The sequence below is a fragment of the Phyllobates terribilis genome, unplaced genomic scaffold (genome assembly GCF_046119375.1).
Source record: "Phyllobates terribilis strain yellow unplaced genomic scaffold, ASM4611937v1 Scaffold_13__5_contigs__length_258822181, whole genome shotgun sequence".
NCBI classification, from domain to species: domain Eukaryota; kingdom Metazoa; phylum Chordata; class Amphibia; order Anura; family Dendrobatidae; genus Phyllobates; species Phyllobates terribilis.
The window spans coordinates 28,345,555-28,369,580 of record NW_027362773.1 but is presented as its reverse complement, the minus strand read 5'-3'; the positions used below and the strand labels follow the sequence as shown (position 1 = coordinate 28,369,580).

The 24,026-nt window shown below is 44.9% G+C and overlaps 1 protein-coding gene across 7 annotated transcripts in view; it reads left to right on the top strand.

Moving 5' to 3' along the window:
• TKFC (triokinase and FMN cyclase) overlaps window positions 1–23,735 on the top strand; it is a 66,773-nt gene extending 43,038 nt beyond the window's left edge. For all 7 annotated transcript variants that reach the window (XM_073658005.1, XM_073658004.1, XM_073658009.1 and 4 more), the window contains 14 exons: window positions 14,610–14,791; window positions 16,443–16,521; window positions 16,944–17,033; window positions 17,147–17,181; window positions 18,035–18,119; window positions 19,026–19,115; window positions 19,208–19,324; window positions 19,413–19,529; window positions 20,699–20,836; window positions 20,909–21,015; window positions 22,007–22,110; window positions 22,577–22,610; window positions 22,679–22,768; window positions 22,843–23,735. In XM_073658005.1, the coding sequence (XP_073514106.1) occupies window positions 14,610–14,791; window positions 16,443–16,521; window positions 16,944–17,033; window positions 17,147–17,181; window positions 18,035–18,119; window positions 19,026–19,115; window positions 19,208–19,324; window positions 19,413–19,529; window positions 20,699–20,836; window positions 20,909–21,015; window positions 22,007–22,110; window positions 22,577–22,610; window positions 22,679–22,768; window positions 22,843–23,001 (1,427 nt within the window). In that variant the 3' untranslated portion in view covers window positions 23,002–23,735. The remainder of the gene's footprint in view (window positions 1–14,609; window positions 14,792–16,442; window positions 16,522–16,943; window positions 17,034–17,146; window positions 17,182–18,034; window positions 18,120–19,025; window positions 19,116–19,207; window positions 19,325–19,412; window positions 19,530–20,698; window positions 20,837–20,908; window positions 21,016–22,006; window positions 22,111–22,576; window positions 22,611–22,678; window positions 22,769–22,842) is intronic.
• The last annotated feature ends 291 nt before the right edge of the window (window positions 23,736–24,026 follow it).

Genomic DNA, 24,026 nt, shown 5'->3' with positions numbered 1-24,026 from the left:
ACTGGAACAAGTGTACTAGTGTGAACCTTGGGTACTGTCTTCAATTATACTCCTCTTTTTCCCTAATTCATAAGAATTTATAGCAACAGCTAAACCCAGTTTTATTTACTTAGGATAATCTAAGATATTATTAAATATTTAGGGGAATATTCTTGATCTAACACTATATTACCGTTTATTTTAGCTTGAAGATTTAGAAATAAGTATATGTGTACTCTGGCTGAACCCTGGTTAACTTAATTCTGAAAAATCCAACTCTCTCACTTCCAAGGCTTTATATTTGCCTGCTTAATCCATTACGCAGTTTTAATTACCTAATCTAGGTCTTTCTACTTTCACTAATTTATTGTGATTTAATACTGTTCCTCTATTGTTTCTTTATTTTTACACCACCTTCTACAACTCATTTGACACGCCTGCTTATTCTCTATTACAATTAACCGATACTATTGGTGTAACCTTTATACAAAATGAGTAAATCGGGTACTATCCCAAAATCTAATATTCCTCCTCTAATAAACAACCCAAACCACAGAGGGAGAAACAATCCCAATACCACCTCCAGAAGACCTCCACAACCTTATTATCCCTTTAAAATCAAGATCTCCCCTAAAAAGGGAAAATAACAAACATTGAGTCTTCTACCATTTCAAACACTATAGACATTAACACAATTAAACTAGGCAAACTCCCAATACCAGAGGGAAATAACGCTGAGGTATATATGAGAGACCTCGCTAACAAAATTAATGAAAACATGAAGATAAATTTTGAGAAACAGGCAGAACTTTTTCAATCTGCTTTCAACCTTTTCAATAAGAAACTAGAGGACCATGAAAAGAGATTAGTGGCGGTGGAAGAAAACACTGAAAAACTCACTGTTACGGGTCCAGGAGGTGGAACCTCTGTGCTACGGTGCAAGGAGGGACCCAGAGGGGCGTAACTAAGTATCAACTCGGACTGACCAAGGTCGTACGGCGGCTAACGACTCCGTGACCAGGGAGGGACCGAGCAGAGGGACCAGGTGCTACTCTGGTGACGACCATGTAAGGGAGCAGGTGACTCCCACGGTACAGATGGCAGGGACTGACCGGAATAGCAGGTAAGCACAGCAGGCAGGCTGGCGAGCAGAAGCCTCCAGGTAGGCTATCAGGTAGACACGACAAGTGACGACAGGAGTCTCTAGGTGGGCTGGCAGGTGGTCACGGCAAGTGACGGCAGGAGTCTCTAGGTGGGCTGGCAGGTGGTCACGGCAAGTGACTGCAGGAGCCTCCGGGTAGGCTATCAGGTAGACACGACAAGTGACGACAGGAGTCTCTAGGTGGGCTGGCAGGTGGTCACGGCAAGTGACGGCAGGAGTCTCTAGGTGGGCTGGCAAGTGACTGCAGGAGCCTCCAGGTAGGCACGGCAGGTAACAATCTTGTAACAGGCAGGTCACAGGCAAGTGCTCCCAGGTGAGCGGGCTGGCAGGCACGGCAGGTAACAGATTAACACAGACAATCCCAGAAGGGGCATTATACATATAGACATTGGAGCACTGCCGTGAAATTACGGCTTTGCAACCACATCACACTCCGAACATAGCATAATTAATAAGGAGAAAATGGAGTATTTGTAGATGAAATAAAATCAATTTTTTTTATTAAATATATGTAAAAAGTGAATTTCTAGTGCAAAGACAGTTTAGACAAGAATAAATATGACAAGAAAATATGTATACAGCACAGAATGTAAACATACAAAGATTAATGCACCAAATTAACTAAAACCCGTGTTGAGGATTTTTAGTTACATGCCTAAATGGATGGTATCAAAAATCAATAGGAACTACACATGGTGATTGACAAATTGCCACATGCAGAGTACAGGGTAGTGTGAAACAGAACTTAGTCACATTCATGAGCATGAACAAGTAATATCATAACAGTAAAGTACCAACAAGTATAATGTCCATGGCTTACCCTGACAGAAAAAAGGTGCAATGTGCAAGAGGCTGTTACATATGAAATCCCCTGGAGACGGCAGGTAACAGGCAAGTGCTCCCAGGTAAGCGGGCTGGCAGGCACGGCAGGTAACAGGCAGGTAACAGGCAGGACTGATAGTCAGGCTAGCAGCGGGACCTGAGGGCTGAAGCAGAGGTAAGAAACACTGTGCAACAACTTTTGCTCGGGCACCTCCATTTTGGAGGAGGTGCCTTATATATGGGAGGACCCTCGGCTATTGGCCGGGGACTCCTTAGGACGGCGCGCGGCCCCTTCAAGAGGGAGGGAGCGCGCGCGCGCCCTAAGCACAGTGCCCGGGGAGCTGCGCGCGCTGGCAGCAGGAAGAGGAGCGCTGGAGAACGCAGCGCGGGGAGCGAGGAGGTGAGTGGGATGGCGTCTCTGCCTGGCAGGGGGCAGAGACGCCGATGCTACAGTACCCCCCCCTTTACGCCCCCTCTTTTTTAGGCCAGAAAGGAATTTTTCAAGGAGAAGTGGGGCATGAATGTTCTCCCTGGGTTTCCAAGTTCTCTCCTCTGGGCCAAACCACTTCCAATCCACTAGAAAAAGGGTCTTTCCTCTTACCCTCTTAGTGGCCAGAATGTTCTCTACCTCAAAAACATCCTCAGCGGAAACCGGAGCAGGGGTAGTACCTGGATTGTTGGAAAAAGAGTTAAACACAACTGGTTTGAGGAGAGATACATGGAAGGAGTTGGGAAATGTTTCTTCATTCGCTCGGAGGACTGAATAAGTGCGGACCTAGTATTTTCCCAAATGGTGGAGAATTCGCTGACAAGAGCCTCCGCGGCAGGGTTGTCCACCGAGGCGGAGATGGGAAAGGGAATCCAGGGAAGTTGACCGTAGACCACGAAGAACGGGGATTTAGAAGTAGATTCGCTCTCATGGTTGTTGTAGGAGAACTCGGCCCATGGTAGGAGCTCCACCCAGAAATCCTTGGCCAGCTCCGATGCAGACGGGAGACCAGGCTGAGGGATGAAGTGGGCCATTTTAGAGAAGCGGTCGGCGACCACCCAAATGACTGTACTACCGGCAGAAACAGGGAGATCAGTAATAAAGTCCATGGCAATGTGCTGCCACGGGGCAGCAGGTACGGGAAGAGGCAGGAGGCGACCGACTGGGAACTTTGTTGTTGGCACAGGACGAACAGGCCGAGATGAAGTCTACAACATCCTTGCGCAGGGTAGGCCACCAGTAATGCCGGCTAATGAGCAGGAAGGTCTTCTTTTGATGAGCATGGCCAGCTAGTTTAGATGAATGACCCCAGTGAAGAACCTTCTCACGATCTGGTACCGCTACAAACGTCTTACCGGGTGGAAGACGAGTCAGATCCAAGGGGGCCACATTCATCACTTTGGAGGGGTCGATGATGTGCATAGGCTCCTCCTCTTGATCGGAGGACAGGAAGGATCGGGACAAGGCGTCTGCTTTGACATACTTGTCCGCCGGACGGAAATGTAGGATGAAGTCGAAGCGGGCGAAGAACAAAGACCACCGGGCCTGACGCGGATAGAGTCTTTGGGCATTCTGGAGATATGCCAGGTTTTTCTGATCACCGGGTATAGAGCCCCTTCAAGCAGGTAACGCCACTCCTCCAGCGCCAATTTAATGGCTAACAGTTCTCGATCTCCTATGGAGTAGTTGCGCTCAGACGAGGAGAAGAGTTTGGAGAAGAAGCCGCAGGTTACCATTCTCCCGGATGAAGACTTTTGGGTGAGCACCGCTCCGGCTCCGGAGGAGGAAGCATCAACCTCCAGGTAGAACTGTTTGCTGCAGTCCGGACGGTGCAGCACTGGGGCAGAGGAGAAGGCTTGCTTTAAGGAAAGGAAGGCCTTCTCAGCTTCGGGCGACCATTCCTTGGGATTTGCTCCCTTACGGGTGAGCGCAGATATGGGAGCAGCCCGGGAAGAGAAGTGCGGGATGAAGAGACGATAGTAGTTGGCGAAGCCCAGGAATTGCTGAATCGCCTTCAACCCCTCCGGACGGGGCCATTTCAGGACAGCAGAGAGTTTCTCGGGATCCATTCGTAGGCCTGTCTGGGAGATAACATAGCCCAGGAATGGAAGAGAGGTCTGCTCGAAGAGGTACTTCTCGAGTTTTGCATAGAGGTGATTCTGCCTGAGCCTAAGCAGGACCTGACGAACATCCCTCCGGTGTGTGGGAAGATCCGGAGAGAAGACCAAGATATCGTCCAGGTACACCACCACGCAAGAGTAAAGCAGATCACGGAAGATGTTGTTGACCAATTCTTGGAAGACGGCGGGAGCATTGCAGAGACCGAAGGGCATCACACGGTATTCATAGTGACCGTCCCGGGTATTGAATGCCGTTTTCCACTCGTCTCCTTGACGGATCCGGACAAGGTTATACGCCCCACGTAGATTTAGCTTGGTAAAGATCCTAGCTCCCTTAAGACGGTCAAACAACTCGGAGATGAGCGGCAGGGGGTATTTGTTTTTGACCGTGATTTGGTTGAGACCTCTGTAGTCAATACTGGGGCGTAATGAACCATCTTTCTTCTTGACGAAGAAGAATCCGGCTCCAGCCGGGGAGGTAGATTTCCGGATGAATCCCCTGGCCAGATTCTCCTCGATGTACTCCGACATGGCCTGGGTTTCGGCCAACGACAACGGGTAAATACGCCCACGGGGTGGAGTGGCACCGGGTACCAGGTCGATCGGTCAATCATATGGCCTATGAAGTGGCAGTGTCTCTGCTTCCTTTTTATCGAAGACATCTGCATAGGACCAGTAAGGTGCCGGTAGACCGGGTAAATTAGCCTGGGTAGGCGGAGGACGAGCCGGGCGAACCGGAACCAGGCAGGTCCTATGGCAATCCTGCCCCCAACGGAGTACTTCACCGGATTGCCAGTTCAGCACGGGTTCATGTCTTTGAAGCCAGGGTAGACCTAGCAATAGGGGGTGAGAGAGTCCGGACAGCAAATGGAAGGAGATCCTCTCCGAGTGCAGCATTCCCACCTGCAGGGTTATAGGTTCTGTGACGAGCAGGATGGTCACCGGAAGGAGTCTTCCATCCACGGAGGCGACTGCCAATGGTTCAGCCAGAGGTTTGGTGGGAATCCGATATCTCTCTACCAGGGACTGGGAAATGAGGTTTCCAGCAGCTCCAGAATCCAGGTGAGCAATTTCAAAGTGACGGTTCTCTCCACAGGAGATAGAGACAGACAAAGTCAGGGACGGAGAGGATTTACTTTTGCCTAGGACGACCTCTCCGAGTGGTCCTAGACACTGGAGTTTCCCGGCTTCTCCGGGCAGGAACGGATGAAGTGCCCCTTACTGCCACAATAGAAGCAGCTCCCTTCGGCTCGGCGCGTCTCCAGACGAGACTTGACCATCCTGGTTTGGTCAATCTGCAACGGTTCAGGCGAGCGTGCCCGAGGACTTGCTGGCTGGGAGACAGGTCTTGGGAGAATAGGAGCGAGGCGAGGGCATCCTCTCTCCCGGGTAATCTCCTTAGCTCATTCCTGGAATCGGATGTCAATCTGGGTAGCAAGTGACACCAGGTTGTCCAGGGTGGTAGGAATGTCGCGGCCGGCAAGCTCGTCCTTGATCCGACCGGAAAGACCCTCCCAAAAGATGGATACCAGGGTCTCGTTGTTCCATGCAAGCTCAGAAGCGAGGGTATGGAACTGTATGGCATATTGGCCCACGGTGAGACTCCCTTGGCGGAGACGTAGCAGAGCGGAGGCAGCAGAGGATTTACGTCCTGGTTCATCGAAGACTTTCCGGAAAGCAGCGAGGAAGGACAATAGATCGGACACCAGAGGATCCCCCCTCTCCCACAGGGGGTTTTGCCATGCCAGTGCTTCACCAGTGAGATGAGACATGACGAATGCTACATTGGCTCGGTCGGAAATGAACTGGTGTGCCAGGAGTTCAAAGTGCAGGGTGCACTGGTTTATGAAGCCCACGAGCTAAAGCAGGGTTGCCAGCAAAACGTAGGGGTGCCAAGAGCCGGGATCCATAGCTGGAAGCCATAGAAGACTGGGTTGCGTTGCCGCGGGTTCAGGCTCCGTTTGGCCAGAGACTGGCTCAGACAGGGCGGATAATGCACCTAGGCGAGAGTTAACATACCGCAGAAAGGATAAGACAGTCTCTTGTTGTACACTCTGACGTAAGACCTCCTGGTGTAGGTTAGAGAATGCGGGGGTCAGGGAGGCACCAGATTCCATGGCCCGAGCCAACTGTTACGGGTCCGGGAGGTGGAACCTCTGTGCTACGGTGCAAGGAGGGACCCAGAGGGGCGTAACTAAGTATCAACTCGGACCGACCCTGGTCGCACGGCGGCTAACAACTCCGTGACCAGGGAGGGACCGAGCAGAGGGACCAGGTGCTACTCTGGGGACGACCTTGTAAGGGAGCAGGTGACTCCCACGGTACAGATGGCAGGGACTGACCGGAATAGCAGGTAGGCATAGCAGGCAGGCTGGCGAGCAGAAGCCTCCAGGTAGGCTATCGGGTAGACATGACAAGTGACGGCAGGAGTCTCTAGGTGGGCTGGCAGGTGGTCACGGCAAGTGACGGCAGGAGCCTCCGGGTAGGCACGGCAGGTAACAAGCGGGTAACTGGCAGGTCACAGGCAAGTGCTCCCAGGTGAGCGGGCTGGCAGGCACGGCAGGTAACAGGCAGGCAACAGGCAAGTGCTCCCAGGTGAGCGGGCGGGCAGGCACGGCAGGTAACAGGCAGGTAACAGGCAGGACTGATAGTCAGGCTAGCAGCGGGACCTGAGGGCTGAAGCAGAGGTAAGAAACACTGTGCAACAACTTTTGCTCGGGCACCTCCATTTTGGAGGAGGTGCCTTATATATGGGAGGACCCTCGGCTATTGGCCGGGGACTCCTTAGGACGGCGCACGGCCCCTTCAAGAGGGAGGGAGCGCGCGCGCGCCCTAAGCACAGTGCCCGGGGAGCTGGGCGCGCTGGCAGCAGGAAGAGGAGCGCTGGAGAACGCAGCGCGGGGAGCGAGGAGGTGAGTGGGATGGCGTCTCTGCCTGGCAGGGGGCAGAGACTCCGATGCTACACTCACCAGTGACAAACAAGATCTTAACGTAGAAATTGGCAAAACTTAAATCCAAAATTGCGGATTTAGAAGACCGCAGCCACAGGAACAATCTGACGTTCCCCGGTATTTCAGAAAGCATCACTCCAAAAGATCTATCTGATTACGTAAAACTATTTTTCAAGAAAACTATTCCCTCATTATCCAATTCTGATCTAAATATAGACAAAATCCACAGTCTGCCCCGCCCAACAACTATCCCACCAGACACCCCTAGAGACGCCATACTTCATATTCATTTCTTCAGCACCAAGAAAAAAATCCAAAATTACATCAAAGAGAATAAATCCTTTCCTGATCCGTACTGTCACTTAAAAATCTTCGCAGACTTGTCAAAAGATACATTCAATGCCAGGAAAACATTTACGGAAGTCACCTCCTCTCTTAGAAATATGGGAATACCCTACAGATGGGGTTTTCCATTAAAACTTCTTATATTCTTCAAGGGGAAAACTATCCCCATTTACATTCCTGCGGAAGGTCTTAACTTTATCCAATCCTCCATCCAACGACAAGCGCTGAAGGCTCCTTCATTAATAATTAAGACTGACATTAACCCTCGGTTGGTATAAGGTTAGTCTACTTCTTATACCACCTTATTATTACTACCCTAAAGATCTTAAGGTTCCTAAGCCACACCTAAAGTACTATTCCACTCTAATTACATGAGTTTAGTCTTCACTAAGTTTATATATAACTATGTTAACTCTTCATTTCATAAGCTACTGTTATCAAAGTGATCATTTCGTTGGTCTTATACACCAATGTAGTACTTATATAAGTCTCATTTTTATCTTTTAATTTACATTCTTACTGTATCCATTATAAACGAGGTAGTCACCTTCCACAAACTTTTCCCCAAAAGAAGAAGTAGAATCCACCAGAGTGCTGGATTCCTTCAGGAGGACTCTGGTTCAGAATATTATTTTGTTTTAATTCTTTACTATCATCCTTAGTTTCTGTATTTGAATTGCTGTACACTGTTATATTATGAATCATTGTGTTCTGTTACAAACTATTGGACTATATCTGTCAATCACATTTTTTTTTACTCGAGTCTCATTTCGTGACACATTCCCGGGTCATACAGACATATACTAAATCTTATAAACCATAACTTACTAGTCTTCAATATGAGTTTCAATTTTCTGACATATAACGTGAGGGGACTAAATAGTCCCAATAAAAGATTCACCTTATGCAAAGAAATCACAAACTCCCACGCTGATTTAATCTGCGTACAAGAAACAAGATTTCCAAAGATCAAACACCCTAGATTCCACCACAAAAACTTCCCACATATTTTTGAATCCCTAAATGGCGTAGCCACAATAATAAAAAATTCCATTCCTTTCAAATTCATCGAAGAACCCAACGACACCCAAAGTACATATCCTATCCTAATTTGCCTTTTAAACAACCAACCTTGTACTATTGTTAACATATACGCCCCCAATAAAGGTCACTCCAAATTTCTTAATAAACTACTAAAAAAGATCTCATTAATCAAAAAAGGAGATTTACTCATGCTGGGTGATTTTAACATAGTCCCAGAGGGAAACCTGGACTCTTCGTCCTCAACTCGCCACTTATCCACTACTCTCAACAGCTGGTTATTTAAAAATGATCTATTCGACGTTTTTAGATGCATCAACACCACCTCTAGAGAATACCGTATTTTTTGGACTATAAGACGCACCGGACCATAAGACGCACCTAGGTTTTAGAGGAGGAAAATAAAAAAAAAAAATTTAAGCAAAAAATGTGGTCATGATGCACTTTTAAGGGGGGGGGTCTTCTGCTGACACTGGTATAGGGGTAATGTCCTCCAATTCTGACAATATCCCCCATCCTGGTATATATGCCCCTCCCTTCCTTTTATACATGGTCCCCATCCACATCCTGGTATGCCTGGCATCCCTCCATTCTGGTATGCATGGCACCCCTCATCCCTGTCCTGGTATGCATGGCACCCCTCATCCCTATCCTGGTATGCATGGCACCCCTCATCCCTATCCTGGTATGCATGGCACCCCTCATCCCTATCCTGGTATGCATGGCACCCCTCATCCCTATCCTGGTATGCATGGCACCCCTCATCCCTATCCTGGTATGCATGGCACCCCTAATCCCTATCTTGGTATGCATGGCACCCCTAATCCCTATCCTGGTATGCATGACACCCCTAATCCCTATCCTGGTATGCATGGCACCCCTAATCCTCATCCCTATCCTGGTATGCATGGCACCCCTAATCCTCATCCCTGTCCTGGTATGCATGGCACCCCTCATCCCTGTCCTGGTATGCATGGCACCCCTCATCCCTGTCCTGGTATGCATGGCACCCCTAATCCCTATCCTGGTATGCATGGCACCCCTAATCCCTATCCTGGTATGCATGGCACCCCTAATCCCTATCCTGGTATGCATAGCACCCCTAATCCCTATCCTAGTATGCATGGTCCCCCTAATCCCCATCATGCTGCACATAAAAAAAAAAAATAAACACTCCTACTCACCTCTCTTCTCTCCTCCAGCGCTGCGTCCGGTCTGCCCGCACTGATATCTCCATGTGAGCCGCGCATGACGTCACTGCTATGCGCGGCTTACATGGAGAGATCAGCTGCCGGAAGTCACTGCTCCCCACGCCGGGTCTGTGTGCGCGGGGAGCAGTGACTTCACTCTCCTTCAGAGCCGGCACAAAGCGGAGCCGCACTGTGGCTCCTGCTGCTGCCGGCTATCTCGGATGCCCGCTCATTAAAGGGCATGAATATTCACCCCCTTCCCACGCCCATGGGCGTGGAGAGAATGGTTGAATATTCATATCCTTTAACAGCGGGCACAGGCGATTCTGGCAGCAGCAGGAGCCGCAGCGCGGCTACACTGTGTGCCACTAATAAGGAGCATGAATATTCAGTGCTCCCCACGCCAATTGAATATTCATTTTCTTTAGCAGCGGGGACAGTGTAGGCTGCAGCGGGCGGCTGCTGCCTCCTGTGCCCCGCTCCTCCACCGCTACCGCTCCCCCCACACCCCATATATATATATATATATATATATACCCCCCCCCCCCCCAACATTCGGACTATAAGACGCACCCCCCCATTTTCCTCCAAAATTTTGGAGGAAAAAAGTGTTTCTTATAGTCCGAAAAATACGGTATACTAATTTTTCAGAAACCCATCAGTCTGCTTCACGCATTAACCTATTCATTACTGACGTATTCACCCTTTCTAAATTTAAGAAGGTCACAATTGGTGCAAAAACTGTATCTGCTCACTCCCCAGTTATTGGCGAAATCATCTTAGGCACTTCAATAAAAAATGACTTTCTATGGAAGTGCAACTCTTCTCTGCTACATAATCCCAAAAATAAATCAGAAATAGAGGCAGCCTTAAAAAAAATACTTTACCGATAATAGTTCTGAATCAATAAATCCTTTCACTGGCTGGAATGCCCATAAAGCATTTATAAGAGGTATAATGATGCAAATTTCCTCTAGGCATAAAAAAATAAACAGGACCAAAATCATGAATCTTCAATCCCAAATTAAAGATAAAGAATCCCATCAAACCAATCTTCCTTTCCCTTCAACAACAATTCAACAAGAAATTCTTAAACTAAGACAAGATTTAAAAAACGAAATATTTTCATCTTACGATTCCATGAAAAAAACTTCTAAATTCAAACTCTACTCATCCTTAAATAAACCTACTAGATTCATGATGAATCGTATAAAAGAGAAAAGGATCCACAATAGAATAGATAAAATTACCTCTGATGATAGTAGTTCCAAATCACACCCCAAAGACATTGCAGATATGTTCGCTAAGTACTATCATAACCTTTATAATATAAACCCCCAGTCCCCCACTCCCCAACCAGTGAAGGACACCATCGTATCATTTCTTTCTTCCATTAAGCTCCCAAAAATAAACCCTACTGACTTAATATTATTAGCTGCCCCGTTTACACTCAAAGAAACAGCCGATGTTATTCAACATCTAAAACTTTTTAAATCCCCCGGACCAGACGGCTTCAGTAATGAATACTATAAAATTTTCAATTAAATATTAACTCCACACTTAACCCAAACCTTCAACATGGCATCATCCCAGGGGTCTTTCCCGCAAGAAATGCTAGAAGCCAGGATCATTTTAATCCCCAAACCAAATAGCGAACCAGATAAAGTAAAAAACTACTGACCTATCTCATTAATAAACTCAGATATAAAAATATACTCAAAAATCTTAACTAACAGACTGAACTGTGTCTTTCCATATTTAATTAATAATGATCAAATAGGCTTTGTTAAAGGTAGGCAGGCCACTAATGGCACCAGAAGAGTCATCAACATCATCAAACTGATTAATTCTCTAAAACTTCCCTCTATCTTAATCTCCCTGGATGTAGAAAAAGCATTCGATAGGCTGAACTGGGAATTTTTAAAACTGACGCTACTGAAATTCGGTTTTAATAATCAATCCGTGTCCAACATCATGGCGTTATATTCAAACCCCAGCGCTAAAATATACGTTAACAATTAAGTTAACTACAGTTAACTCTATAGTTTCCTCTAACCTAGACTATTTGATTAACTCAATTTCAAAAGACCTCTCTTTATATGGAAATCAAGATCTTTCATGGATAGACAAAAACTTAACAATAAAGACACTTATCCTCCCTAAATACTTTACATTTTTAGAACGCTTCCTCTTAAAATTTCCACCTCATACTTAATAAGTCTTCAATCCTTAGTCAATTCCTATATATGGAACAATAAAAAGGCCAGAATTGCCACAAACATTTTATATAAAAATAAATTACACAGTGGACTCAATCTCCCAAACATCACGGCTTACCACTTAGCCAACCTCATTAAACAACGCTCTTATTGGTTATTACAATCAGACTCACCGGCCTGGCTTGATTTAGAGACTACTTTAAATAACAATATACACCCTCGTGACCTGCTTTTTAAACACTTATTTACAAAATCTCCTAATCCCCCTTCTCATCCTATTTTTCATGCTCTTATCTACACCTGGAAAAAACTAGCTAGATTCAATCATTTGAAAACCCTCCCATTACCCTCAATTGCCTCTCTATTCAAATCTTCTACCCCCCTTCTTGAACAAAATGTGGAATCAAAAAACTTTAAAGACATTTTTGATGGGAAAAATTTCTTCCCATTTAAAGATCTTAAAAATAAATTCAATCTTCCCTCAACTGATTTTCTACACTACGTGATTTTAAAAGACCTTATCCATAACTTTCTTCGCAACAAGCCTCTATGTTCTGAAGCTACTTCAAACCTCCTAAGCAACAGCAATCCTAAAATATTCTGGAGTCTCAAAAACATCTACAATTGGTTTAATAATGACACTGAACTAATAAAAAACGCCTATATGACAAAATGGGGATCAGTCTTAAACTTATCTCTTCCTCCAGAGAACTGGGAAAATACTTTATCATACTCTTATGCATCCAACATATCAATGTCTCTCCACGAATCATATTATAAAATAATTTCCAGGTGGTACTATGCACCCACCAGACTCTCCCACATAAATCCAAACAACCCGCCACGGTGTTGGAGAAACTGTGGTTTAAACAGAAATCTACTTAATATATTCTGCAGTTGTCCGAGAATTAAATTTTTATGGTCGCAAACATCAGACCTCCATAAATAAGATTTCCAATAGTAAAATTACTATTACTCCACAGATGGCTTTATTATCTATCGGAATGGAAAACATTAATCCTTCGGACAGACCTATTTTAATCCACATCTTCCTCGTCGTTAAAAATGCTATTGCTTTTCACTGGAAAAAAACAGAACCACCATCTTTTTCTGACATTTTAGAGAAGTGCTCTTCATAAAACTTCCGAACAAAAATTTGCTACCATAAATAACTATCGCAACAAATATTCCAAAAAATGTTTACGTTGGTCTGAAGTTTTTTCTTAGATCAACGCGTTTTATGTCTTATTTGTCCCTTATATATGAAACCGTTACTGGGCCTGTTAACTTATTATAATTCTTTAGTAACTCTCTATTGTTACTTATTGGTTACCTATTGTATGTAATATATTATTTTGTTTTCTTCTTGATTGTTTACCTTATGTAAATCATTGAGTTCTCCTTCCCTTCTTTTCTTTCCTTTCCCTTCATTCCCAACCCTTTCCCCCTTCCCCCATATTTATCTCTTCCCTTTCCCAATTAAAAAATGCCAGTAAAAATCATTGGAATACAACTGCTGCACCCAGTAAACTAAGTGACACATCGCTGGAATCAGGGTCTCTGCCCCTACTTCATGCTGCTGTCAGATTACATAGCAAAAGCCTGCTTACAGATTCCCTTTAAAGAGGTTGTTTCATGGAGGCAGTTCCTCCTTAAACAAAAGCTGGATGACTAATTCAGTGCTGAGATCAGCTGAAATTGCCAGTGGAAGCCGCAGCTAGCCTGATATTTTCATGCCGTTGATGCTGCAATATACGGATGTGCTAAGTGCACCAGAGCAGAAGCCTCTTTTAGGGAGAGGTTCTCTGTTCTGACCTAAAAGGGAGTACCAAGAAGGGAATCGTCTCCAGGCACCCTCCCCTGCGGGCGCTGCGCCCTCACCCTCCCCTGCGGGCGCTGCGCCCTCACCCTCCCCTGCGGACGCTGCGCCCTCACCCTCCCCTGCGGACGCTGCGCCCTCACCCTCCCCTGCGGACGCTGCGCCCTCACCCTCCCCTGCGGACGCTGCGCCCTCACCCTCCCCTGCGGACGCTGCGCCCTCACCCTCCCCTGCGGACGCTGCGCCCTCACCCTCCCCTGCGGACGCTGCGCCCTCACCCTCCTCTGAGTCAAATAGTTAGAGAAATCTCAAATCCCAACCCTTTAACCACTTTGGTTCTGTGATCCGTAGCATCCACGCCTGGGATGGCACCACAAAAATTGCTTTATTATGTAAAAAATAATGTAAGAGTAGACGTACTTTGTATCACCACAATCATAACCGCGCAGACTATAATTACTAACGTATTATTTATCCGACACAACAAATGCTGGTAAAAGGAAAACAATGAATAAAAAAAGCAACAGTGATAGAATTGTGTTTTTTATTCCTTCTACCTTACAAAAAAATGGAATAGAAAGTGGTCAAAAAGTCATGTTAACCCTTCACAGAAGTAACACGTTTGGTACCTACTGTACATCATAGTGACCGACAGAAGAAGTTCAGACCTCATTTATTCTACACAGTGAACATTGTAGAAACAAAACCCAAAAATTGGAGTTTTGTTCCCTATTAACCTCCTCTCCAAAAATGAATAATATTTTTTGCCATGAAAAAAATGCAAATGCTTCCGCAAAAAAAACAAAAAACAAGCCCTCAAATGGCCACATAAACAGAAAAGCTAAAAAATGTAGGAGTCTTGGAGCGCAGAGATTCAAAGGCGAAAAATCCCTGTCACCTCAAGACCCATTATAGCTGCAAAGGGTTAAAGTTACCGTCCAAACAAAAACTTCTTTTCTTTCTTCCTGACAGCTGGAGTTCTGTTACTGGTGAAGAATTACACAGGTGACCGCCTGAATTTTGGTTTGGCTCTTGAGCGTGCAAGGAGGGATGGGGCGGATGTGGACATGGCGGTGATCGCTGATGATTGCGCTTTCGTCTCACCTCGCAAGGCTGGACGGCGAGGGCTGTGCGGCATCATACTGATTCATAAGGTGAGAATATCAAACTATAGGTGAAAAATGATCTGCACATAGTATTGACAGTGTCACATGTAGGGATCCTTCTATTAATTTGGATTGCAGTGAACAATGGGACCTTTAAAATAAAACGTGATGAGCACACCTGCTTTATTAGATAGTATACATTCAACAAAACATGAATGAACCCCGATCCCAGGCAGGAGGAAATCTGGTAGAATTCTTCAGGGATCCACCCATCAATTCAGATTTCCAAGCTGCCTGGGAATAGTGTTCATTCATGTTTTGCTAAATAAATACTTTCCAGTAGAGGGGTACATGACATTTTTTGATCCAAGGATCACATTATTACATTTTTACATTTACGCACTTTCTATTACCGCAATAAAACGTAACTGATAATAAGAATTTCTTGTACTGGAAGTAGGTTTAGTCTAGTTTTGATTACATTGTATAATTCTTCAAGGGGGTGTCCATCCTCTTTTATACGCCCAGCTACTGACACCCCTGGTGATCCACTTCTGTAGTCAGGGAAGACAATTTTTTTACTGTAGTATAAATGCAACGGACAAATGTCTAATCCAGGGGTGGGAAATTCATATTTCTAATGGTCCACATGAGAGACTGGAGACTGTTGTGTAGGACCGAATCAATAGGCAGAACTTAAAGGGGTATTCCCATCTCCAAGATCCTATGCCAATATGTAGTAGGTGTAATATTAATATTGGCAAATACCTCCAATTAGAAATGTAGTATAGTTCTTCTGATTAGCTTTGTCACTTACCCCACGTACATGGCATTGCTGTAGCTTAGGTATCCATGGTTATGACCACTCATATAGTGACAGTTAGTTAGTTGTTACTGGTCGTAACCATGGATATCTAAGCTACTGTAATGCCCTGCACATGGGGTAGGCAACATAGTGAATCAGAAGAACTATACTACATTTCTAATTGGAGGTATTTGCTAATAATATTATTATTACACCTACTACATATTGGGATAGGATCTTGGAGATGGGAATATGGTTTTGATTAGCTTTTACTGGAAAGGATAAGCGGCAGGGAGCGTCGACCACAGAGCTGCAGAGATCAGGTGCAGGAGCGCACAGCATTGCATATGGTATGTGCTCCTGACCTGCGTAGACACATAGACCTGAGCCTTAGGCGCAGGTCAGGAGCACATACCACATGTAATGCTGTGCACTCCTGCACCTGATCTCTGCAGCTCTGTGGTCGACGCTCCCTGCCGCTTATCCTTTCCAGTAAAAGCTAATCATAACCATATCATTGCACACTGGATCCAAGCCAGCACTGCACCATTGCTTACATTTCATTTCATTTCCAGGGTTTGGGCCTAATGTGCACAGGTCTGATGTAATGCATGAACCAGTCCTCCAAAGAGAGGGAGGGAAGCTGTTTGTATCAGCCTTTCCCACCGGCTAATGCGCAGGGTCTGAGGGTTACATATGGTTCAGGATTGGAAAGACTAATCCCCAGAATACAGGGACGTAATCTAAGTGTAGTAACGTTCATGCAAAGACAGCGGCCATGACCTTGGGAATAATTAGAAACTATTTCACTCAACCATGTCCCCCGTTGCTTCTAGTTATGTCAGTATTGTGAACTTTTCTCATGTTTTTTTTTCTTTTTTTTACTACTTGTAGATCGCTGGAGCTCTAGCGGAGGAAGGAAAAAGTTTGCAAGAAATTTCTTCATTTGTGAAAACTGCTGCTGCAGGAATTGGTATAAAAAAGTTTCATTATTTTCCTACAATAAAACTGAATGTATGAAACTGTTGAGATCTCATGTCATAGCATTTCCTCACTTACCAACACCCTGGCTTATTGAATATGCAGTTATATCTGTTTGCCACTAGGTGGGGCAATTGCAGCTCTCTGATAGTGAGACCCTGTCTCTTTTGTCTTCCTGCTCTGGTATCTGCCATATGGCTACCTGCCAGACCTGGGGGCCACTGTCCTTCCTCTACTGCATAATGAATGAGCGCTATTGGTACTTCTGTAACAGAGATCACTGGGCTTGGTCTATATATCGGCATGCAGATTTATCATAGCAATCCCTACTTATCGCTTTCAATGTGATAAGTACATATGTGTTCAGACAAGCTTGATTTACATGGATGATTACTTCTCTCTTACCTTCTGTAGGTACACTGGGAGTCAGCCTCTCGCCATGCAGTGTGCCAGGCTCAGGACCAACTTTTACACTTAGCTCTGATGAGCTAGAACTGGGACTAGGTATGGAGACTGACAGCAGCGGTCCAGTGCTGTAAATATCTCTATGATCTCTGTACAGGGGCACATTAGGGAAATACTCACTTGCTAACACTGAACGGTTTGTGTTTGCTCAGGTATACATGGAGAAGCCGGGGTGCAGAGATACAAGGTATTCCGCTGACCCATTGTCATCTTTCATGTGGTTTCCTTTATGGTGAAGGTGACAACCCTGGCGAGATGGGGCGTACTTAGAAAAGATAGAGCCCCATAGCATAGATCAAAATAAGCCCCATCATTATGAACCATAATTTCATCCCCCACCTATCCACTTATGTGGATGTGCAGCCACCAGGCACAACACTGTGTGAACTCACTGTCCCTATAATCCTGATTAGATGATTGATGACAATATAAAAGCGCTGCTGAAACTGTCTGGACAAAAAAATGCAATTTTTGCGATTACATAAAATTACTTTTCACCTTATCCTATGTAGCCTGAACTGTTTCAGCACATTTTTTCTTAATTTCGGCATAATAGAGAGGTATGTACTGTTTCTGTGGCATTTTATGGATTTTTAAGCCTTTTATATACTGAGTGTCGCTTTAAAGTGACATCCAAAAAAATGAGCACATGTTGGTAGAAGTGCAATGCATAGGTGTACATTCACACAAGCAGAACCTAAAATAAAATGAGCAAATACCCTGTAATAAGTAAGTGAATAGTTATAGTACATGTAAATAACATAGAGCACTTAATTGACAGTGTTTTGATCAAAAAAGCTAAAAAGCCATCCCACCGCGACAAGGTGTACCCATCAAGACGGTCCCTAACTCTTCTAGTTCTCACCTCACATTAGACAGGAGCCTATGTACCATTTAGACAAACCACACTTCTGCTATTAGGGCCGTTGAGGGAAGATGGGCCAGGTCTGGGTGATCCCATCTCCTTGAATACTGATTAGTAGGAACCTCCTGCAATGGCTTCCTCTGATTGCCTCTACCGTGACATTGTAATACAACAGATGATGTCTTGTGATGAAGTTGTGAAGATCATGATTGATCATATGACTGATCCAGCCAGCAAGTCCAGAGTGGATGTACAGTCAGGTGAGCACAAGCCAACCGACTTTACCTGTAGATTTATAGTATAAGGAGTTTACACAGAAGGCCTATCCTTCAGGTCAGCGGATCACACACGTTGCGGTGTGTGCCGGAGCAGTTCATTGTTGTCCTCCGCACAGCGGCTCTTCTGTAAGGCTGGATCTCATTCACCAGAGAAGGGGTCACATTACTTGCTGTATACCCTTTTGTTCTGCTGGTCAATGGTGATCTGTATTGTCAGGTTTACACCGCACAATTATATGGACTCTCATTCCTAGGAACACCCATTTCCCCATAATGGTGCGGTGTGAACAGGCTGACAATCACTCAACAAAAGTGCAAAACCCTTGTTCGTCAGGTGAAACGAAATTTAAGCTTGTTTAGAAATATTAGCGCTTGGCAGCACATCATCCTGTGTAAACAAGGCTTGTCATCACAAACATTTTTGCGACTTTTCAAAGTGTTTTACACTATATTTCTGGGGCCAAAGTCTTTACATCGGTCTGAAGGCATTATAAGAGCTGGTATCAATCCGGCCAAACAATTAGGTATTTCAACATGGCTGCTTTCTGAATGATTGGTTGTTTTTTGTTAGTCTGTAAAGGATGTTGGATACCAATTAAAATAAAAAAAATCACAAGGTCATGAACAACTTTGCAACTACAGCACTTGCCCAAAAAAAAAAGAAACACATTTTTCAACAGATTTATACCATTGAACTGCATCTGTCACACTCATTCATGTGACAAAAAGATGCAGATCAGAATCTGGTCTTCATGCACATCCAAAATCCTAGTGAAAAGAACACAAATTTAATATAATGTTAACCAAATTGTTCCATTTTTTGCCAATTGTGTCCAGTTTTAGTTCTCTCCATGGATTGCTTTTCTCATGATGTTGTTGTTCCTTCAGGGGACTCCATTATACTGATTGTGAATAATCTGGGAGGTCTGTCCTGTCTGGAGCTACAGGTCGTAGCCAGCTCGGCTGTGCGTTTTCTAGGTGAGTACAAATACATGAGCCATTCCTGTAGATCAGCCTTCCATACAGCTCATTATTAACCTGACCGTAACACTAATCATCTCCTGCTACAGAGGGTCGTGGGCTACACATCGAGCGTGCAATGACTGGATCCTTCATGACGGCGCTGGAGATGAGCGGAGTCTCCCTCTCTGTAATGAAGACATCTGCAGAAATTCTGCAGCTCTTTGGTAATGACATCTTTGCTTTCTGCTGTAGGCCACGTACTTGCGCTTCATCTTATTGTCATTTTCTAATAACCGTTCAATGTGTCGTCAGACAAGGGCACATCTGCTCCTGCTTGGCCACGGATTCCACCTGTGTCTGTGACCGGTCGGACACGCACTTTCCCATGTGCTCCTGAAAGTCCGCAGCCAAAGGACTCTCAGCCAGACGGTGAGTCCAATGCATGTGTCTGTGTCACGTATGCGATAACATCACAGAGCAGGGTTCATATAGTAGCATCCATGAAGTGCTGGTTAATCTAGTTCTACCCACATATCTGCTAGAGAGGAGAAGGATTGGGCAAGAAATTTCCTTTGTGACTCTTTTGCAAGAAATCCAGCCAATGTAAAAGATCTCGGAAATAGGATACACTTTACAAATAGAATCCAATTCCAGAGATGCCCCCTTATTCCACATCAGGCCCCCTACATACCTGGTCTTCTAATTTAAATCTAACTGCATGGTTCATGCACCCTAATGATTGCTCGGACTGGCATATAATCATGAGTACTGCTTGCAGTGGTCATTGCCCGGCCTGGTTCTGACACCTGGCTCTGTTTGGGCCCATGTGAACTATATGTGCCCTGTCCATCTGGATACTACAGACATCATCTGTGCATGCTCGGACACAGCAGGAGAAGCCGATGGAAGACGACTATGCAGTCAGAGGCAAATGGGAAGACCAATGATCGGGTACATAGATACGCCAGCTGTAGGATACAGGTACATTTCTATAATTGGATTCTATTTGAAAAGTGTATTGTTTTTCCACAATATTTTAGACCAGACTGATTTTTCTTATTATGGTAAAACCTCTTTATTTGACACATGGGCAGCATCCAAAACTGTGGAGGGTTCTCTTGTTAGATGAGACGAGGGCAACCCCCCGATTCTCTTCTCCGGGTATAGGATTGCTGTTGATATGTCACCATGTCTTGATCTTTGCATTAGCACAACTGTAAAGAACTTATATGTCTGCAGACTGTAAGCCCACAAGGGCAGACCTGATCATCTCTGTACCAGTCTGTCACTGCTAGTGTGTTCACTATTTTATGTTTGTATCCTATATGTAACCCCTTCTCATGAAATCAGTGGTGCTCTAAAAAGAAATAATAATAATTGTAGGTGAAGTTGCAAAATGAAATTATAATCCTGTTAAAAAATAAAGTTGTATCCCCTCACCATTCAAACCAATTCTTCATTTAATAACTGTGAATAGGTAGCTACCCGTACCACACAAGTGGCTCCTGGCTCTTGTCTTTAATCTGACTATTACAAGCATTATAGTTGTTTGATATATTGAGTGTTATATATAGACTCACATGACTTCCTTGTGTCAGCCGTGAGTGTGCAGATCTACAGCCGGGTGCTCGGGTACGTGTGCAGCTCTCTTCTATCCCTAGAGGGGGAGTTAAATGATCTGGACCGGGCTGCCGGGGACGGTGATTGTGGGAGCACACATGCCAGAGCAGCCCACGGTGAGTTACAGCTTATAAAATGGTGATGTATGATGCGGCTGTGCATTGCTTCTAAGCATTGAATCTCTGCAGCCATCGAGGACTGGATCCGCAGTGGGCAGCTTCCCTCTCACCCGTCGCAGTTCCTGGCAGCATTGTCACACGTACTGCTGGAGAAGATGGGGGGCACTTCGGGCGCGGTGAGGAAATATCATTGCATTAATATGCCACTGTCTTGTGTAAAGTGTGACTCTAGTTATAAATAAAAATCATGTACTGAAGTGCTTACTATAAGCTTCAATTTGGATTGATCTGAACCACAAACCTTGAGGATGGCAACAGTGAACCCCAGTCTACAGCTGAGTGCTGGGATGGGTAACATACATAGTGCGGAGCAACTCATTGTTTAGCAGAAGTCGCCTGATCTCATCAGATTTGACTAAAGATGCATTTAAACCAAAGATATTGAACCGAAAAGGAGGCCAAATCTAGTAAAATATAACAAACTTTATTGAATCAAGTTAAAATACATATAAGGGGGGGTGGGAAGGAAACAACCAGGAAGAAGGTGGTGGGAAGGAAACAACCAGGAAGAAGGCGCTAAAACATAATGTGTTCCCCACATGTGCATATATATCAAGTGAACATAATTAGAATAAATATATCAATACATCAGAGCAAAATAGAACAAGGAATATTTTTAACATGGAAGGTATATAATATGTGAGGCATTATAGATCTCTCAGGTCAGGCCATATGTAAAGTGCTATAGTACAGGAAAGCCTCAAAAATGAAAGGCAAGCGCAATGATGGAGAGAGCTCCTGACATGTATGCTTCAGTAGAGCAGACCCAAGTAGAGATAAATGGTCTAGATAATATAGGTGTATGTACCTGAGTAGGAGTTTGGCGCCAAGGGGGACACGCGATGAAGCGCCTACCCCGATGCGCGTTTCGGCGTTAGCCTTCGTGTACATAGTACAATCTGTTACTGATTGTTCTGTGCACATCGGAGCCTTTCTAAATGCGTTATTAAACATCCGTCAAAGGGCAAAAATCTCACTGATTACTGGTCATTTAATGCCACAAATCATATAATGTAAAGCCGGCCTAGAGTGCAATCACATTTTATTCTTTTTTTATGTTCTAAACATCACTGTGCTGACATCTGTCCATTTTCTCGTTAACTTTAGCTGTACAGTCTTTTCTTAATGGCTGCTGCTCAACCCTTGCAAAATCAATCTGGACCCCAGGCATGGGCAGCCGCAATGGACACTGGGATAGAGACTATGAAAAGGTAAAGAGTGGTAGAAAAAGAATACCCCGATGTTCTGAAGCTAGGATTCAGGCCAGGGCTAACTCTAATATATCAATGTTTTTCTAATCCTGGACAACCCCTTTATGGAGGATGTTACCTGAATATACTGCTTTGTGTAAGTGCGTGCCCCAAAAGACTCAAAAACACAGTGCTGTTTGGTTAATAGGGGCGATCAACGCTGATGTCGTACCAAGGGTCTCGCTGTATTGTGCCCTTAGATAGAGCTTATCTGCTCGGAGATGTTCTCTGATGTGTTGTGCCATATAGTTATAGACATTTGGTCATCACTCATATTTTGACCATACTAGTCCATTCCTTTTTTTTCTCGGGGAAATAAAAAGCAATAACTACATACTAGTGCCCAGACCAGAATGTGGATCGGTGACCCCAGAGCAGACACCTTTTGATTCTAACTGCATGTTGCCCCCTCTGATTTTGTCCCCAGATATGGAGGTGCAGAGCCGGGTGACAGGACAATGGTAAGTACCAGCCGCAGTCTCCATCCTGCGAGTCTACGTCTGCTTCATGCCTTCCCCCTTTTCTGTAGCTGGACTCCCTGTCTGCTGCTAATGCTGTCCTGCAGTCTATGGGCTCCCCGGGCTCCAAGGCCATGGAGATTCTTGGCCGGGCTGTAAAGGTGAGATCTCATGAAGTGTAGGTAAAGTTTGGGAACATTGGTATAGGGTGAACTGATGGTGTCTTTTCTTGTAGAAAGCGTCTGATGCTGCAGAAGAGACAAAGCACATGACAGCCGGAGCTGGCCGGGCCAGTTACATCGGGTCCTCCACGCTCAGCCGTCCAGATCCAGGGGCCAAAGCTGCTGCGGCTATCTTACAAGCAATATGGGATGGTTTGAATGACCAGTCTTAGGGTGGAGGCTGATGGTTATTCTAACATCTTTCCCTTTAAATCAGAACCAGAGGTCTTAATGCAGATTTGTCTGTGAAACCTTTTAGTAAACATTTCTCATTACATAAGAATTCTGGAGGATTTTTTTAGAACCCTACACTGTTCCATTCCTCTGTTATTCCTGAAATTTATGAATAAATTGACAACTAGGTGTTACTATATCTGTGCCATAGTGTAAAGGGGCTCCACCGCCAGCTGGTAACACGGAGTTCTCAATTTATCCATAAATTTCTAGGAGGAATAACAGAGGAACAGTTCTAAGAAAAAAATGTTTCAGAATTATTATACAATTAGAATTACAATTATTCACTGAAACAGACACTTTAGGAACAGTGACATCTCCTCTAATGTACTAACTGCTCAATCATATGAGACCTGACCTCCATATTCACTTTATGTTTTGGATCAGTAGCAGGGGAGTTTTCCTTATTCCCCCTGCTGGCGTCTATTCTGACTTTTGCACAATTCTCATGTGGGTAAACTGGCCACAAAGCCGGAGTCCACACCTCGTAATGCCTCAGTCACAATCTACGCTCTCCTGACTTCTAGCAGAACTGATTTACTAACCTGATTGACTGCCAGCACCCAGATCTAGAAGAAAACCATTGCATTTCTGCTTCTGCCACAAATGTCTTTTCATACAAGAAATATATTCTCCTGTTCCATTCCTGAAATAAACAACCAAACACTTGTGACTGAGTTTAGGATATTTGCGTCTTGAAGAAATGAATCGGTCGGCTTCGTTGCCGTCCTAGATCAGGTACATTATTTCACGGTGTAATGCTGAGGACTTTGCTGTTATCATAGGTCACGCGGCCAAAGACCCTTGTATGCTACTGCAACATCGCAGCATAGTGCAAAGTAAATTGTAACCCACCAGATAGCACAACAGGAAAGTCACAAAAAGTCATTTGGGTTTTTTGTGACTTGCTTTTCACGGTCGCAGTACCTTGCAGGATGCAATAAGTCCCCGTTTACATGCACTG